The sequence below is a fragment of the Sorex fumeus genome, unplaced genomic scaffold (assembly GCF_029834395.1).
Source record: "Sorex fumeus unplaced genomic scaffold, SorFum_2.1 ptg000063l, whole genome shotgun sequence".
Lineage (NCBI taxonomy): Eukaryota > Metazoa > Chordata > Mammalia > Eulipotyphla > Soricidae > Sorex > Sorex fumeus.
In genome coordinates, this window is record NW_026606120.1 from 47,349,077 (window position 1) to 47,368,134 (window position 19,058).

The 19,058-nt window shown below is 40.6% G+C and overlaps 1 protein-coding gene across 1 annotated transcript; it reads left to right on the forward strand.

The window, feature by feature from the left end:
• The first annotated feature begins 2,292 nt into the window (after positions 1 to 2,292).
• TMIGD1 (transmembrane and immunoglobulin domain containing 1) lies at positions 2,293 to 18,849 on the forward strand. The gene is made up of 5 exons (XM_056128130.1): positions 2,293 to 2,371; positions 5,940 to 6,218; positions 11,068 to 11,349; positions 17,395 to 17,498; positions 18,805 to 18,849. The coding sequence occupies exons 1-5, from the start codon at positions 2,293 to 2,295 to the stop codon at positions 18,847 to 18,849; spliced, it is 789 nt and encodes a 262-aa protein (XP_055984105.1).
• The last annotated feature ends 209 nt before the right edge of the window (positions 18,850 to 19,058 follow it).

Consider the following 19,058-nt stretch of genomic DNA (forward strand, 5'->3'; position numbering starts at 1 on the left):
CGTTTCTTTAAGAATCCATAAAGAGAAAGACTTTGAACCCAATATATCATATTTACTTCACCCTACTGTCATAAAGCATTCAAACTCAATCATTATAAAGAATGTAACAGGAAAAGGATTCAGAGTCAGATCAAGGACCGGAGGAACAATTGAACAATTGACCAAGAAGTCTGCCTTTCAGAACTTAACAGGTAAGACATAAGACTTTGTCTAATATAGGAAGAAGAAAATCATGGAATTTTAAAATGGACCATATGGGAGAATTTTATGTTGAAAAATCAGAAAAAAAGAGCATACCTCCTCCTGAACAGGGTAGGATGAGGTTTCCCAAGCAGTATACACACTTCGTTTTTATTGAGCATCTATAATGAACAGTGATTGAGAAAGCTCTGTGAATGACCAGATTCTAATGTCACTGTTACAATGATGTGATAAAAATCTTTGGGGCACAGTTTTAAAGTTACAAAAGACCCAATTGGAGAACGAATCATCTCTTGTTGAAAAAATTGATGCAGACTTGCCAGCCAGAAAGGGTGAGTCTGTCAGGAATGATGTTTGTTCCTGTCTGGACAGGCTTGGGAGAGGAGAAGAAAGATGTGTAGGTCTGTTCAAACTCTTGGAGTAAATATTTGTGTTAAGGGGCGCAAACTCCAAGTTGCTAAGGTCTGTGGAGTGGCCAGGGACTGGAAGGGATTAACAGCAGCTTCTTAAAGTAAAAACTGTTGATTTAGGCAGGAGAGTTAAAGAGAATGATTTAGGGAGTGCTAGATTCAAATACTAAAGCTGATATTTACTGAATTTGGAATTTGGGGAAAATTATATATTATCTCTAAACTTTCTTTTTGTTTATTTATTTTTGCTTTTGAGTCACACCCAATGAGACTCAAGGGTTACTCAGGGGTTAATAATGCAGGACCATTATTCCTGATGGTGATATGGGATGCCAGGGATCAAACCCAGGTTGGCTGTGTGCAAGGCAAACACCCTACCTGCTGTACTATTGCTCAGGCCCTCTAAACTTTTAGAAACAGCTTAAAGAGACATTTTTAGGAATTTAAGATTGAAATAATGAATGGAAAATGTTTCTCAAAGTGCCTGCTGTATAGAAAACCTTTTTATATGTCTTTCTGCTATTTTCATAACAGAACTGTTACAGGGCAGTAATAACTACATTTTTTCCTAGATGGAAATGAAGAATATCCAGGGAGACCAATGGCAGCAGCAAAATATAGAAGAAGGGAGAAAATAGATCTTTATTATTTATTATGTGTAGAACAAATGGAGTGTTGGGAAAGGAGTAATGTTAGGGGTAAAATAGTGGAAGGATGGGGGAGATAGCAGAGATCAACATGGTTTAAGAACAGAGGTCCATGTTGTAATTGAGTCTTTTCTTCTGTAGTTTTTTATTTACTTGTTTTGGTTTTGGGCTCACACCTGGCGGTGCTCAGGACTTACTCCTCCTGGCTTTACTCAGGGATCACTCCTGGTGGGGTTTAGGGGACCATATGGGGTGCTGGAGATTGAACCCAGGTTGATTGCATGCAAGGCGAACTTCTTACCCTGCTAAACTAGCACTCCAGCCCAGGCCTAGCTTCTTAAGCTATGGGTCACAACCGAAATGGGGTCATGTATATAGGGATCGTGAAAGACCTGGAAATAGCAAAAACACTGGCAACACTGGCGATATGACAACCAAAATTAGTTCAAACTCAAATGCATAATGAATCTGAGGTGTTTCTGGAAGTGCATGCCCATGTTGCATTTCTCAGGCAAACAGGGGTTGCAAGTGAAAAAGGTTTAAGAACTCCTCTTCCCTGGTACAAAACATGCAAATTATGGCACTTGAAACTGTCTCAAAAAAATCTGTGAGAGCAACTAAACAAAAACGACCCAGGAAAACTTCGAAAGAGAATTAGTTTGTTCAGCAGGGACTGTTTGAAAATGAATTAAGTTCATTTTTTTCTGCTAAAGGACATTCTACCAGTTCCTCTAGGGAAGATGGTTTTATCTTCTTCCAGGCTATTACAGGTACTTACCTTACATCCTATTTACAGCGACTCCCTTTTTGTTTCAAAGAAAGTCCCTTAATACTGAAAGTACTTTGATCTTAGTAGTCAGAGAAGGATTAATTTAAAACTAGAAGTCATACCGTTAGAGCTGGCATGACTCAACTGGGACTTTATTTTAAATGGAAAATAGACATAAGGAAAGTTCATAGACTCAGCCTTGAGCAAAGTGCAGGACCAACTGCTCTCCTTTCTCCCTGGCAGACCAGACGCAAATTCGTTCAAGATGGCCTGGAAGAGCAGCAGCTTCGTGGGAGTGCACTGGTGTCTTCTAGTGATTTTTTTCCTGCCACATGTGATCACTAGTAAGTTCATATTCTTTCTGACCTCTTTCTAAGTAAAGAAAATGTGCAATTACAAAATGGTCAGAGTGCATTGGGAACACTCTAAAAAATCCAAATTGGAATGACTTGAGAGTGAGGATGGCAAAGAGAATGGATGACATATTAAAAGATTAAAGGGAAAAAAATGGAAGAGGAGAGGGGTGCATACATACCAAGCAATGCTCAGGAGTCCAGGGGTCACTCTAGAAATACCCAACCAACAAGGCCAGATGGTTCAGTACTAGTGCTGTGCAATGTCAGGGATCACTCCAGCACCCCAGCAGTGCTTGGGGATCTCCAGAACTACACTCACTGATGGTCATACTTGAGAGGTCGCATGGTGCTGGGGATCAAATCTGGAGTCAGTCATGTGTCCTAAACCCTAAGCTATCTCCCCAACACTGGGGGGGATATATATTTATATATATATCATAGAGTGCATACATAATATATTGAATATATAATATATTTTATTTATTTAAAAAATAAATATGTATATGGAAAGAAGGCCCTCCAAAGCAGTGCTCAGAGACCAGGCTCCCCTCCCAGCAATTCTCAGTCCACCAGGCCAGAAGTTCCACAAAAGGACCCCAGGAGGTGGGACTGACATCCTGGAGCTGCTCAGGCTCCAGGGTGTCAGGAATTTAATGGATCACTGGATGTGCTTTCATGTCTCCAGGGCCATACTTTTGAGGTCTCCAGTGGCCATTTCAGGACTGTGACCAATGATATGCTCTGGTGTTAGGGATTGTACTGGATTCAGCTGCATGCAGGCCATTCAAAGCATGCACCTCGACCCTTGTGCTCGCTCTGTAGCCTCTGACTGTCACACTGTCCTCCTGTTGTTCATCGATTTTGCTCAAGCGGGCCCAGTAACATCTCCATTTTGAGATTTGTTGTTACTGTGTTTGGCATATTGAATACGTCACGGGGAGCTTTGCTGCACTTTGCCGTCCGGGTGAGATACTCTCGGTAGCTTGCTGGGCTCTCTGAGAGGGGCGGAGGAATCGAACCCAGCTCGGCTGGGCTGGCTGCTTGCAAGGCAAATGCCTTACCTCTGAAAAACATATTTTTATAGTTCTGATATTGCCTGACAGGAGAATTCTTCTGTTCTCTCCAGAGTCACAGTCATAATTTTCCCACATCCTTATGCACTTTATTACTAATATTACTAAAAATCATCTTTTTGTGGGGAGGAGATATTTGGGTCACACCCAGTGGTGCTCAGAGATTACTCCTGGCTCTGTGCTCAGGTGTCACTGATGGTAATACTGGGGGACCATGGGTGATGCTGGGGATTGAATCAAGGCTCGTTGCATGCAAGGCAAGTGTTGTAGCTCCTTTCTCCAACACACTAAGACTTAATCTTATGCTGCTTATTTGAAATTCTACACAAAAATTTTTCTTGCATTTGCTTCCCACAGCAACCTGGAAATACTTTTCTCTCTGATTTAAAAATTAATAGGGAATAATCCAATCATCAAGGGAAGTATTAAGAAGTAATGGCAAGAAACAGGAGTCAGGGGTCAAGGGTCTCAGGTATATCAGTGAGTGGTGTGAAGGAATGGTATAGCTCTATATCCAAACCACAGAGTCAATAGCACTGAAACCAGGACATCCAAACCACTACAATTAACTTAAATCTGTGTCTGTCAAGAAGGCAGTCTAGGGTGGAAGAATGGGAAGGGGACACTGGTGGGTGAAAGAAGTTGACACTGGCAGTGGGACTGGTGTTGGAACATAGTATGCCTAAAACTCATTTATGAATACTTTGTAATTCATGGTGTCTTAAAAATCATACATTTTTAAAAGTAATATATAATCACTATAAAATAATTTAGGAAATATATATATAACAAGAAGAAAAATCTCCCCAAGGAGATTATTATTACTTTGGAATATATTCTTTCAGATCAAAAAAAAAAAGTAGCAGACAACAATACTATTAATTTTTAGTTTGGCTACTTGTTCCGAGCTGGAAAAATAAACGCTGAAATAAGACACATTACTAGACAAGCTTATTTCTAAAACTCAGACATGAACATGAGTTTATCTATCATGTCCATCCCATAATTTTCTACCCCAAAAAACACAACTGCTTAAGCATCTTTATATTTCCCTCCATAGCCAAAATAATATTGAAACATCAGAAATACAGGACAGAGCCAGGGATGAAGCTCTGTGATAGATCCCTGACACCGCATGGTCCCTTAAATTCATCTGGGAGTGATCCATGGGCAACAAACCAGGAGAAGCTCATAAGAACAAGGAATTGTGGCCAAAACAACGAACAAAGAAAGAAAACAGAAACACAGGGGGTCAGAGAGATAGTACAGTGAGAGGGCTCTTATCTTGTAAGGGGCCCACCTAGATTCAAGCCCAGCATCCCATATGGTCCCCTGAGCACTGCCAGGAGTAATTCCTGAGTGCAAAACCAGGAATTCCTGAGTGCAAAACCCTGAGTATCACTAGATGTAAACAAAGGGGAAAAATGTTCCTATTTATCAAGGAATCAGAAAAGTTTATTTCAACTTTTGTCTATATGAATATTTAACTTATATAAATAGTTATTATTAGTAATATTTTTCCACTCTCCAAATGGGCTGGAGCGATAGCACAGCGGTAGGGCGTTCGCCTTACAAGCGGCCAACATGGCCGACCCGAGTTCGATTCCTCCGCCCCTCTCGGAGAGCCCGGCAAGCTACCGAGAGTATTCGATATGCCAGACACAGTAACAACAAAGTCTCCAATGGAGACGTTACTGGGCCCGCTCGAGCAAATCGACGATCAACGGGAGGGCCTTTACCTTTACCTTTACCTTTACCTCCAAATGTTAAGTCTTAAATATATATTTATTTTGCTAATCCTTTTTCCTTTGTATTTTCCCACTACAATGCCATTACTTTGCTATTTACAACTCTTTAAAGTAGTTAGATTGGGTCTAGCAATTATTCCCCACATTTTCTACATATATGTATACATGTAATTATATATTCCCCAAGACTTTTTCTCATAGATGTGTTTATGGAGGGACTAGGATATGACTCATGGTAGGGTAGTGCATGAGTCTCTGTATTCAACCCCTGGCACAATATATATGCACTAACACATGCACATATATGTGTGTAAATGAGGTGATACATATACTGTTAGAAACAGTAACGGGGGTTAACACGGGGGTTCATAAAGTACACTGAACATTATAATTTCCTGGGAGACTTTTAAAAACCTATGCCCATGTTGAATTCATGTCAATTAATCGTAATATCTGCATGTCAGTATGTTTTTAAAGATTCCCTGACTGGAGCCAGAAATAGTACTGGGGTTAAGGCATAGGCCAGAAGTAGACTCTGAGTGCTGCTGGATGTGCCAAAACTAATAATAACAATTATTATACTTGCATATCTTTTCTCTTGTTAGCAAAGATCATATAACACAATATGACTCTAATTGTTGCAGAGTATTTTGTTGCAGTGATGTGATTTAGTCTCCTATTGATGAGAATTTAAGTTTCTTCTCTCCATGTTTATTGTTTCTATCTTACTCCCAGGTTCTGTATTAACTGTGAACAATAAAACTGAGAACTATTTTCTGGACACTAGGATTGGCTCCAACGAATTTTTAAAATGTGCCGTTCAAAACCACACCGGAGATGAAGAACTTCTCTGGTACAGAGAAGAAGGGGAAGTGGATTTGAAATATGAGAACAAGATCAACTCCAGCTCGGTCTGTGTCTCTTTCATCACTGAAGATGACAACGGTGTCACCTTTACCTGCAAGCTTCAAAGTAACCAGTCGATGTCCATCTCTGTGATGCTGAATGTCATTTGTGAGTGAGGGGAAGCAACTTACTGCTGATCTGCCTATGTTATCTGCTATACTACAGTAGTTGATAGTTGAAATGGGGGCCTGTGGAGTATGTGTATCTTAACATCTGTTTGGTATCATCCAATTATCCTACTCATGCTTCCTTACAAAATAGGAAATTGTCCATTTCGCCTTATCTTCCTGAGCACTCCGTAGCCTTAAACTCTATATTATGCCAGTCTGATTTCAAGTGTTACTCTTATTTTCTTAGTTGGAAGTAAAGAGTGTTCACCTTTTCATAAATGTATTAACTATTCATGATTTTTCTGTGAAATGTCTGTATCCTTTTCTGTTTTTCTTTTGGGATATCTGTCGTTTTCTTAATGATTTGGATAAGGGCTTTGTAAATTAAGAAATTAGTCTTTTTGTCATTTGTGGTAGGAAGTATTTCTTCGATTAATTTTTTGAATCATATTTAAATGTTAATTATTTATTTATGTATTTTTGCAAATGTTAATTTAAAGTCACTGTTTTTTTTTCTTTATGGTCGCTAGGTTTTATGTTCTACTTAGAAATTTGTTGTTGTTTTAGGACCACATCTGGCAGTGCACAAGGGTACCTCTGATTCTGGAATAACTCCTAGAGTGCTCAGGGGACCATATGGGATGCCAGGGATTGAATCCATGTTGGCTGCATGCAAACCCAAGTGCCCTATCCACTGTATTTATTACTTTAACCCCCTTTTCGGGAGTTAAAATATTTCTTAAAAATTTCTTAAAATATTTCTAAAAGCCCCGGAGGCTCTTCAGTGATAGGGTTCCAGGTACTAATAAGCCATTAGTATTATCCCTTATGCAAGGATGGAGGTCCTTCAAGTAATACCAAGTAAGAAATCTGTGTGGAAAACTGAATCTACAAGAGGGAGGTGTGGACAGTGTGATGTGAGGTGATATAAGGTAGGATGATGATGGGGTGTTGTTTATTTGAATCATCTCTGGACTTGGAACGTAGTAATAAAAAGTTAAAGCTATTTGAATTCAATGAGCTCAGCAAACTTTCCTGTGAAAAAAATGATGCCACTGATATTAAGATAAGAGGGTGGAGAAGATACCAAGGAATCCGCCCTCCAGAAAATACTGGCATCCTACAACTTTAGTGCTCACGGTGATTCATTCGCCTGTTCCCTGCCAAAGGAACTTCCTGTTATGTTTTCTGTATGTTGATAAAATGTGATTTCTAGCAAGTTTTCTCTTGACTACTTCTACTATCGGAGGACTTTGGAGGTGTTGTACTTATAATAAAATTATAGATGAGAGAACTGAGGGCCCAGATCATCACAACCAGAACTGAGAACAGAATACAAATTCCCCAGGACTCCTATTTAAGTGCTTCTCTCATTGTACTACTTTAAGAGAGAATTGGAAAAACTGTCAATAACAAAAACTTTAGTGAGTTAAGGAAATAAATTTCTGTTTTCCAGCCTGAACCCCTTAAAAATTACCTTTGTAACAACTTCCTAAACATTATTGTTGCTACACACACACACACACACACACACACACACACACACACAGAGCCCAGTAGCTCAGTGATTCAAAGTGATAACAACTGACAAGCTTATTAATGGATGTGTTAAAATGAGCTAATGAAAGGACTAAAAATACCATGGATCATCCTAAAGAAATATTATTGCTAAAATAGCAGCTCCAGGGCCAGAGAGTTCAATGAACTGAGCAAATGCTTTGCATGAAGTAGGCCTGGATTTCATGCCCAGTACAATATGATCCTCCAGTCTGGCCAGGAGCAAACTCTGAGCACAGCTCCAGGAGTTCTCCCAAATGCCACCAGGTGCGGCCCCAAGACAATAATAATTCAAAAATAACAGATCAAGAACTAAATTAAAACTTGATAATAAACTTTTTTGGGGGGTTAAGGGGGATGAATATGAATAAATAGGCTCTTTCATATATTGGTAATGCTGAAAGCATAAAAAAGACCCAAGTATAAATTAAGACCCTCTCTTTTGCAAAATCTATCCAACTTTAAAGTTTCTCTCCCCTGTGACCCAGCATTTCTACTTCTAGCTTACTTTGGAGAAACACATGCAAATGTGCATAAGGAAACATTTATTCTTGTTGTACCATTGTTTAGCATTTTTTAAAGGAAAATATAAAAAAAATTGAGAACAATCAAAGTAAAATAGTTGAAAAGTTAAGGTCAGATTTGATTTTGAGAACTAGATAAAAAGCAATGAGCCAGACCTCCATGGTTCTGTGTGGATATATCTCAAAATCACACATGTCGTTGAAGAAATGACAAATCCTATGCAAGCCCTTCATATCTTCCTAAAACAATACAATGTATTTTCTGTGGGTAAATTGTATGTGTGGAAAATGATTTTAAAGATGTCCACAAAGAGCTAGGATTGTCTCAAAGGACTAAAAATGTCTTGGTATGCCTGAGATCCCATGTTCTAAACTCATACAGTATAGCTCCCTGAACTCTGCTAAGTATAGTCCTGGTACCTCTGAAGCACTATTGAGGTCACTCTTGTGGCCCCCAGCCCCAGTAAATCCAAACAGGGTCAGTTCAAGCACTGAACTGTGTGGCCTGTATATCTGGGCAAACAAAAGTGGGAATGGTCCCTGGGCCTCTAGGAGCAAACCCCCTCCTACCCAAATATTTCCAAGGATTTATATCAAATTTGTAGTAGTAGCTATCTCTGGGAGTCAGGAAATAACCAGTAGGAGTCAAAGAGGACATCAGCTTTATTTGAAATGTACTAAGTCTTTTTAAAAGGCAATAGTTAGATCTGCAGAGAAAGTACAGGGGTTCAGGCACTTACCTTGCATGCAGCAGACCTTGGTTCAATCACTAGCAGCACATATGGTCATTAAGTCTCACCAGGAGTGATACCTGATCGGAACCAGGAGTAAACTCTGAGCAATACCAGATGTACATTTTCTTCACCCTTCCCTTTAAAAAAATAAAGCAATACTTTTGTGTAGTTTATTTGCTTAAAAACATAAAATTTTAAGGAATCCCATGATAGTATAACAGTCAGCTGCCTAGCATGTGCCTGACCTGGTTCTATCATCAGCACCACATGGTCTACCCACCCTCTGGGGTGGCCTTGTTGATCTCTGGCAATACAAGGCCTCAGCAGCACTGCACACTCAGGCCCTTATACTGAACCATCTTCCACGTTGACCAAGAACCATTAATGGGGCCCCTGGACCCCCTGAGAACTAATTGAGAGTACTCCCCAATTTTTTTCTAAGAGTTAAATAAAAATTAACATCTAGGAGCTAGAGAAATACTACAGTGAGTGGGGCACGTACCTTGTACATTGCTGAATTGTGTTCAATCCCAGGCATCCATATGGTCTCCTAAGCCCTGCTAGGAGTGATCCCTGAGTACAGAGCCAGAATAAGTCTGGTCATGATCTCAAAACAAACAACAACATCAACAACAAAATTAATAACTAGTAGGACATATCTACCAGTGGGACCATATATTGGCAATTATGTTCTCAATTTAGCAACTTCCCACATATTTGAATAGCATATAAAGTCCTAATTGGATGTGGAGACAAAAATCCAAGCTCATTCCGAAAAGCAACAAAATGTCATTCTTCGAAGGGAGTTATTAATAGCACAGCCCACTCAGGATCTAATTATTCAGTGTGCAGATTAGAGATGCTTCTTTCCCCTTCCATCCTTTTTTCTTTCTCGTTCCTAACTGCCCATTTTTAAATCATTTTATTACTTGATTAGTAATGAAAGTCTACACCTTGGCTACAGAATGGAAGGATCACTGAGTTGAAGAGCAGATCCTCACAACCATTCCTCCCACTAGAGATGGGAAGGCCTGCATGGGGGTGAGGATTATTTGATGAAGATAATCTACCCTCATTGGGGATAGAGTAAAGAAATGATTAGATAGAGGAAATGAGAGAGTAGAGAGCAGTCATGCTTACCTTCCATCAATACCAGAGAATGCCTTCTGGGAGAAGGACATGGTTTGTAGAGGAGCACTGAGAAAATACAAATACGCACTGGTCAATCTGTGGCCATGGAAAATGTGGTCAGATAAAATGCAAAATTAGGAGGAGCCCTTGAAACTGCCAGCTCCATGATGACAATAATAGTAGCTAACTTTTCGGTCAAGTCTGCCAGTCATTATCTCTTGTCATCTTCCAAAAAAAAACTTTGAGGAGGTATTAGCTCATTTTTAGATAAAGAAACAAAGATCTTAAGTGTCAAATACCTTTCTTGAAATTGGGTAAATGGTGTAGATGAGATTAGGGCTGCCTGCTTTCTTAATATTATACCGTTTAATCCAACACAAGCATGGATGGTTTATTATTAACTCTCAGAGAGCAGACGGAAGGCTTATACTCAGGTGCAAATAATCTACTTGATACAGATTCATTACACACACACACACGCGCACGCACACACGCACACACATACATGTTTTAGGGTTTGTCTTATTTACTACATTAAAAATTCCATACGGGGAGCCAGAGAAATAGAAGGTGATGATCTTCCATGTAATTTATTTGGCTCTGGCATAACATAAGTTCTCCTGAATATTCCTGGGAGTGATCCCTTAGCACAGAATCAGGAGTAGCCCTGAGCACAGACCAGTGTGGCCTAAAAAACAAAACAAAAGCTCTACAATGTTTGAAGTATGAAGCTGATGACTATTGATCCCCAATTTCTAGTCTAGTGCTTGGCATACAACAGTGTGTCAAATACAAAATTAATTTTTGTTAACTACTGAATGACTATTGATGTTGAATCTTTAATGCTGGAGGTGAACTATGGTTTATTTGCTAATTAAATCTAAATGCTTGAGTCTTGCAGTTTCTCCTATCCTAAGTGGAAGTGACTTGCACACAATTGAGGAAGGCAGCGAAGTGCACCTGGCTTGCATGGTGAAGTCCAATCCCCAAGCTCAGATGACATGGTACCGAAATGGCAGCATCCTGAACTTAGAGAAAAACCATCACCACGTCCAACAGACAAGTGATTCTCTTCAGCTGACAATCAGCAAAGTTAAGAAATCTGACAATGGAACCTACACCTGTGTTGCACAGTCACCTCTGAATATAACAAATACCAAGGACTTTTACCTCATTGTTGAAGGTAAGGTAAAGGTGAAGGTAAAGGCCCTCCCGTTGATCATCGATGTGCTCAAGCGGGCCCAGTAACGTCTCCTTTGGAGACTTTGTTGTTACTGTGTCTGGCATATCGAATACTCTCGGTAGCTTGCCAGGCTCTCCGAGAGGGGCGGAGGAATCGAACTCGGGTCGGCCGTGTTGGCTGTGTGCAAGGCAAACGTCCTACCGCTGAAGGTAACTCATTTTTTGTAATATCAAACACAGTGCAAAATCCAGAAGCTTTTAAATATTTTTATTGGGGCCGGTACCACAGAGGGCAGGGCATTTGCCTTGCAAGTGGCCAACCCAGGTTCGATTCCCAGCATCCCAGATTGTCCCCCGAGCACCACCAAGAGCAATTCCTGATTGCATGATCCAGGAGTAACCTCTGTGCAATGCTGGGTGTGACCCAAAAAGCAAGAAATATATGCATTTTTATTGACCACAAATGATAATGACAATTTTGATCAGTAGCTAATATTTTCTTGAGGTGAATTATCCTTACTGAAGATTTCCACTGAGAATTCAAACTTTTTCTTTTTACGGAATCCGGTCTATATCATGTAGGATATAGGTATATGTAAGATATATCATATCTTTTTAAAGAAAGTGTTCTTTTTTAGAAGCAAGTGACATAGAAGACAATTCTGATTGACTTTTTTAGGAAGGAATATTTCCACAAATACTCCTGTACAATAAGATTTGTAAAAACCTGTTGCATTTATAGCCCACTGACAGAAAAAACTCAGAAACATACGGGGGGGGGGGGAACTCTGATAGTTAGGAAAAACAGATTTCCAAACTTGTTCTTAATTCTAAAGCTGAAACCTACCATTAATCAGAATAGGAAGTGGGGAACAAGGAAGGAATGGGATCTTTCTCTTTACTTCATGATGCTTAGATCATTTCTGCATGATAGGAACAAATGAAGTATCAAACATTTTCCTCCTCCTATTTCTCACTCACACAAAAATTTTTTAAAAAAAGTAAGCTACCTGCTGTAGCAAAAGCAAAAGAGAAAAAATGTTCATGTGCATACTTCCTGGTCTGGGGCCAGTATGCTAGGAACAGCCAAACAAGCTGAGGTCCTATGGCTTGTAAGAACATTCATTACTCCTTTATCATTTGCTTCTCTGTGCCCATTCATCTTCCTTCTTTTCAGTCCCTAGGAGCCAACAACCCCCTTCCACAGATGTTAGACTGATGTGACCGTAGGGCTTCTTATTTCCTCCCTAGCAGACATTCTGGTATACCAACAGATTGACTGGTGGGGAGGAAGAGTTACTGCTGGCTGATTTCCCATTGCTGTGATTATTGGCATGTGCGACAATTGATCCTGCAAAGCAGCAACAGCATGCCTGAGGAATGCTTGCTTGAAAAACCAATCCACAAATTCTGACAAACCTAAGCACTTGTGTAATAGAAAGGGACTCCATACTGAAGCTGTGCTTCTCAGCATCCCAGGACCACAAAACCATGGTTGAAGGGACCTCAGGTGATGCCTTTCTGTCTGGCTCTACAGACCACACATGGAGATTAGGAAAGGATATCATCCCTGCAGGTTAGGAAGAACTCATAATTGCTCTATGTCATATTAAAAAAAATACAGCTTGTATAGCAAGGTTGGCAAATTGGTTTTAGATGGGCAGAATCCTGTTTTGGGTGGAGCTCTTCCAAACCAACTTGTTTTGCTCAGTTATTCCTGTTTTATTACTTCCCTGGCTATTGGCTGCCTTTGTAGCATTAGCATTCTGCGGCTGGTGCTCAGGCTAAATGCCAGACTTGCCACCAGATTCTCTCTCAGCTTCACAGCTCAGTGGGGTAGTTTCTAAATGAGGCCATGCAAAGCTGGAAATACCATAACTCTTTTCGCAAGCACAAGAGGTTGATTTACATGTTGAGATTTTGCCATAATGTATATGGGGGGCAAACAGGGAAAGGAAATACCAGGGCCAGTTAGGAATCAGGGAGTGAAATGCAGTTAAATTTGCCAATGATCACTTTCAACAGAAACCTGGAGTAAAAGATAAGCAAATTATTTATTTCTGCTTGTTTATGGAGTGAAAATTGTCATATGTGGCTTCAAATCATTCTGCATGGTAAAGATATTCCAACCTGTGAAGAGATTCTGATCTCCTGTCTTAATCGTTTCATCTTTGCTTCCCATTTGTTTAGTTTAGTAAGTTAGTTTGCTTTGTTTGTTTAGGGCTTTGGTTTTGAGCCATGCCCAGCAGTGTTCAGGGTTTACTCCTGGCTTTGTGCTCAGGGATCACTTCTGGCAGGCTCAAGGAATCGGATGGGATGCACAGAGATGGAACCCAGATGAGCCGTGTGCAAGGCAAACACTCTACCTGCTAGACTATCACTCTGGTCCCTTTGTGTCCCCAACACCACCACCATTGTCACCTTTTCTTGACATATCTCCCTGGATTTGCAAGTTAACAGGACCTCAGTAAAATGAAGGTCCTTGGTTATGCCCTAGGCTGGAAATAATAGAGTCAGACCTTAAGAAAAGACTCAGTGGATCAGAATTTCTTTAGAGAAATTGGTATAATTCATTCCCTCATGAGGATAATTTCTAACAACAGCCAAAAGAAAACAAGAGTAAAGGAGACGTCATCTATTTACTCCCTAAAATTATGTGGAGGTGGAAAATGGTGGAGAATAAAACAATTAGAAGGTAAATTTCTTAGAATGCTGTACAATCACAGAAGCTAAACATTATTTCATAATGCCCAGTCATAGAAGATCTGGGCTTTGAAGTTGGATTTATCTACACCACTTCTTTCTTTCCTCTTCTCCTCTCACTCCTCAGATGCATTCTTCTGACTCTGTCCTTTATAATACATAACTATTTTTTGTTTGGTTGGTTGTTTTTGTTTTGTTTTGTTCTGTTTGGGGCCACATCAGGAGGCACTCAGGGCTTATTCTTAACTCTAAACTCAGAAATCACTCCTGGAAGGCTCGGGGGCCATATGGACACCTGGGATCAAATCTGGGTCGGCCATGTGCCAGATAAACACCTTACCTGCTGTACTATCACTCCTGCCCCATATAATGCATGTATTTATTGCAATTTTTTTCCTTTAATGTCACCCCACTTGAGTGTGAAGACAGGAAGTGGCCAAGTTCTCTAGTTTTTGCAGACACAGTCACATCAGCTAATATGAAGTATTCGTTGAGAAAATATCAACTATTATCTCAATTGGGGCTCTTTTTTTAAATAAAGTCATTTATTGAATCACCGTGAGAGCAGTTACAAAGCTTTTGGGTTTAAGTCTCTGTTATACAACGATGAAACACCTGTCCCTTCACCAATGCACATTTTCCACCACCAAAAACCCCAGTATACCTCCCACCCCACACCTTTCCCCTACCTGTGTGGCAGATGATTTCCACATTACTCTCACTCTACTGTGATTACATTCAATATTTTGACACCAGACCCATCATTATTATTTGGGATTTTCCCCTCGACACTCAGATCTGCCGAAAAGGCAACATTAGACAATTTGTTTTCTATTGCTGATTATGGATAGCATATGATTTTGAAATTCTGAAATTTTAATGATTAAATATGAAGGGATTTCTGCCAAAAGTCGCTGGGTTCCAAGATCTATTTCTGAGTCTCTGGGATCATGGCTTAGCAGCTTGATCATTAGCCAGAGTGCGACTTGGGGTCTCGTTGGGGCAGGGGAAGAAAGGGCCAGCTCCACCCCCATCCCATGAGACCCCGTGTGTCTGGTCACTGCGGGCCCATACCTGATTGTTCATTGGCCTTTAGAAGATGGCAGCCACAGAGCCGCCAGGGGGAATAGGCAGAGGGATAGCACCTTTTCCCACCTGGGGTGGCCTGCGGCTGGTAACCTAAAGCGAAGTCCCAAAGCATTTCTCCGAAAAGCTACTGGGTTCCGAGATTTGTTTCTGAGTCTCTGGGATAATGGCTTAAGCAGCTTGATCAGTAGCCAGAAGGCCCATTCATAATTGGAGCTCTTTACTCCCTAAAAATCCCTACAATGTGAAAGTAGTCAGAACAGGAGCCCCTCTCGGGACTATGGTGGTCCCTGGGGCTTAACTAGGGCATTTCCAATACCTGTTGCCTTTAAGCAACTTTACTTTTGACAGTTTCATCCCATGGCTTATTAAAAGTATAATTTTTTTTGCTGAAACATTTTTGAGTACAAAAGGGCTTATATAACTTGCATACATTTTAAATTTTATTATAGCTTATTATTAATTTGGTTTTTACTTTTGAAATTGCATTATTAGTAAACAATAAGGTTTTAGAGTACAAAAAGTTACATTCATAGATGTCTTAAAAATTTCTTTTGATTAATTTTTGCCACTTAATTTTTATATTTAGTGGCTATATTTTCTTCTTCAGGTCTCAAATGTTTTGTGGATTTTTTAAAACTTTATATTTATCTACTTATTCATTTTTGGTTTGGGGGCCATAATCAGCAGTGCTCAGAAGTTACTCCCAGATTTGTGCTCAGGGTCACTCCTGGCAGTGCTTAGAGGATCATGTAGTCCCAAGGACAGAATCCAGGCTTTCTCCATGCAGAGTATGTGCCCAGCATGTTGAACTATCTCTTTAGTTCTGGCGATAGAATGTGTGTGTGTGTGTGTGTGTGTGTGTGTGTGTGTGTATGTGTGCAGGGATTGTTGAACCACACCCAGCTGGACTTACTCTTGGCTCTGTACTCAGGGACAAGATGTGCAGAGGAGCAAACCAGGGTTAGCCACATGTGGCAAGTGCCTTAACTTCTGGACTATCTCTCTTGACCCTTCAGTATAGTTTTTTCACTGTGTCTTTGATGTCCGATGTCTGAGTTTCCATATCCAGGCTGTCAAAATAGCTGACATTCTCTTCCTCGTCCATGTTAGAAGTAGATTCTGTTCTTACACATCCCATGGAGAGAAATGACAATCTTTGTGAGGGTTGGGACAGCTGGTGCACTGAGTACTACTTTCCTAGAGGTATGATGCATCCATCTTCTATAATGTCTTGTCACCTGTTTAGGACACTTCCTCGGTATAAGTAAAAGGTCCTGACAGATTGGAGAACCCATAGCCTCTCTCCCTTCAGTCTCTTCTTGCTGTTAAAATTTTTATCCTCAGAACAAAAATATATTACAGCAAGAAAGGTGATTGCCTTGCATGCTGTCGACTGGGATTCAATCTCTGCCACTCGATTAGATCCCCTGAGCCCCACTAGGAGTGATTCCTGAACACAGAGTCAGGAAGAGTAACCCCACAGAACCACCATCTGTGGTTCCCCGAATCATCAGAAATCCTTTATTTGCCTTGGGCCAGAGAGAGAGTACAGGGGCTAATAAGGCACTTGCCCTGCACACAGTCAATTGCGGTTTGATGCCCAGCACTACATATGATCACCTGAGCAGTATCAAGAGTGAGAGTGATCCCTGAGCTTTACCAGGTAGGCCCCCCTCAAATCAAAACCTTTATCCTCACTTTTACCATTTGTGATACCTCCCAATATATTGGGCTGTTCAAATGGTAGAAATAAACAACAACAACAGCAGCAACAACGTTCACTTCATTTTGCTTCTATTTTCTTCAGGGCAAAAATTAGGGATGAGAAACAGTGCAAATTGTTGGACTGCTTTGGGGGAATATAATTTGACAACAAAAATCTTTCTACAATGCAATGGGTTCAAAAGTGTTTGCAAATTCCTAGTTCTTTAACTTTGGGCAAGTCAACAAACCTCTTGGCCTTGATTTTAAGGGGACATAAAAATGCTTAGCTTGGGAAATTGTGCAGAAGATTTAATTGAGAGGATGACACCTAGATTGGGAAGATAGCTCAAAGAGCTGGACTCTTGAGGCCTTAGGTTTGATTCAGGGAGAAATGCACGGTTTTCTCCCTGAGCACTGCTTGTGAGAAGCCCCCCTATAAAAAGCAGCTGATACTTATAAACTATGGCATCATGGTTGCAACAGATTAGAAGTACATACTTAGAAGCCTAGAAACATTAGTTCTCATTCCTTGCATTTCTCTTTTCAACAGATAGAGCTTTGACAGTACCTATAGAACCTATTATTTCTGGATGTGTTGTGGTCTTTCTGACAATCTGCTTTGGAATCATTGCGAGAAGAAAAAAAATAATGAAGGTATATAAGTATTTTAGGTTATTCGGGTTTAAAATATCTTCCACAATGAGCATTCTAATGGAAGTCATTCAAGGGAATATGAATTGTATGTCATACAGGGGATCTAATGACAAAACAGTGGGTAGGGCATGCAGTAAACCAGGGTTTGATCCCCAGCATCCCATATAGTCCCCTGAATCCACCAGAAATGATTCCTGAGTTCAGTCAGGAATAACCCCTGAGCACTGCCAGTTTCCAGTTGGTTGGGGGAATTGCACTCCCAATTACGTCACCCACATCCCCCCAAAAACCCCGAATTGTAAGTACATTCTGAACTCAGCTATAAAAACAATAGAAGTGCATAAAGACATGACCCAAATGAAAGCAGCTGGACTACTGGCAGGGCTGTGGGCAAAATTTTCTTCCTTTCAAGTTTCCCTTTAATGTTTTCATAGTGCCTTTGGTATAATAAATCAATATAAAGAAGAACATCTGCTCTGTGTTCAGAGATCAGTGTGGAAAGACAGTATTTGCTTTTCTCCTCTTAAGTACAGCCTAGCAACCGGCTGAATGGTGTCTGCATTGGAAAGAAGAATATAGAGTATATGTGCTTGCATAGGTTAATACTAAGCATTTGACTCCACCATGTAAGACATCAAAGACAAACAATTATGGCAGATGGTCTCTGAGGAAGGGCTTGTGGGCTAGGCTGAGTTCAGCATCTTAGAAGAAACATTCTCCTTGAAACACATGGTACTTGGGAATGATTCAAGGCAGTATCTCCCAAGAAGAAATTCACTCACTCCATTTTGATCCAAAGCCAATTTTCCAGCATTAAAAATAGAAATAGGAGCTAGAGAGATAGTATGGTGGTTAGGGCACTTGCCTAGCATGTGACCAAGTGAAGTTCCATCTCTAGCACCCTGTACTGTCCCCTGAGCCCTAACAGGAGTGGTCCCTGAGTGCAGAGCCAGGAGAACATAAGCAGAACCATGTGTAGCTAGAAAAAGGAAGAAAGAAATTAGGGAGGAAGAAAGGAAGGAAGGAAGGAAGGAAGGAAGGAAGGAAGGAAGGAAGGAAGGAAGGAAGGAAGGGAGGGAGGGAGGAAGGGAGGGAGGGAGAGAAAAATATACAACTGTCTAAGCATCCTGGAAGGATCTTGATTTTATATTTCTATATTGTCTAAGTTCAAATGATGCACATGGCCAAACAAATAAGACCTGGGACAGTGCTTGTCTCTCAAGCCACTTGATTGCATTCCCAATGTTTATGCATAAGGCTTAGAAAAGCAGAAAAACTCACTGCTGTTTATTGCATTTTCTTTTAGCTGTGCATAAGGGATAACACTCCTCAAAGAGAAACAGCTCTGTAAGTACTCTGGACTGGGGCCAACAGTTTTTCCCTCAGCAGATGGGGAACACTGACTTGCAGCAGGGAGCCCCACCCAGGCAACCTGCTCCTCAGATGGGAGGGTGCTAGAAGGTGAAGGAGTTCAGTAGAGAATGGAGGGTGGAGAAGAGTCTGCCTCTGCTTGGAAGAGACAGGTGAGACTAGATTGGAAGCTGCCCAGAACTGGGAATA

Excerpts from the sequence above, each read along its gene's own strand:
- TMIGD1 (XM_056128130.1), top strand. The coding sequence starts at position 2,293 with ATGGCCTGGAAGAGCAGCAGCTTCGTGGGAGTGCACTGGTGTCTTCTA. Across the intron at positions 2,372-5,939 it reads CCTGCCACATGTGATCACTA|GTTCTGTATTAACTGTGAAC; the intron begins GTAAGTTCATAT and ends TCTTACTCCCAG. Across the intron at positions 6,219-11,067 it reads TGTGATGCTGAATGTCATTT|TTTCTCCTATCCTAAGTGGA; the intron begins GTGAGTGAGGGG and ends TGAGTCTTGCAG.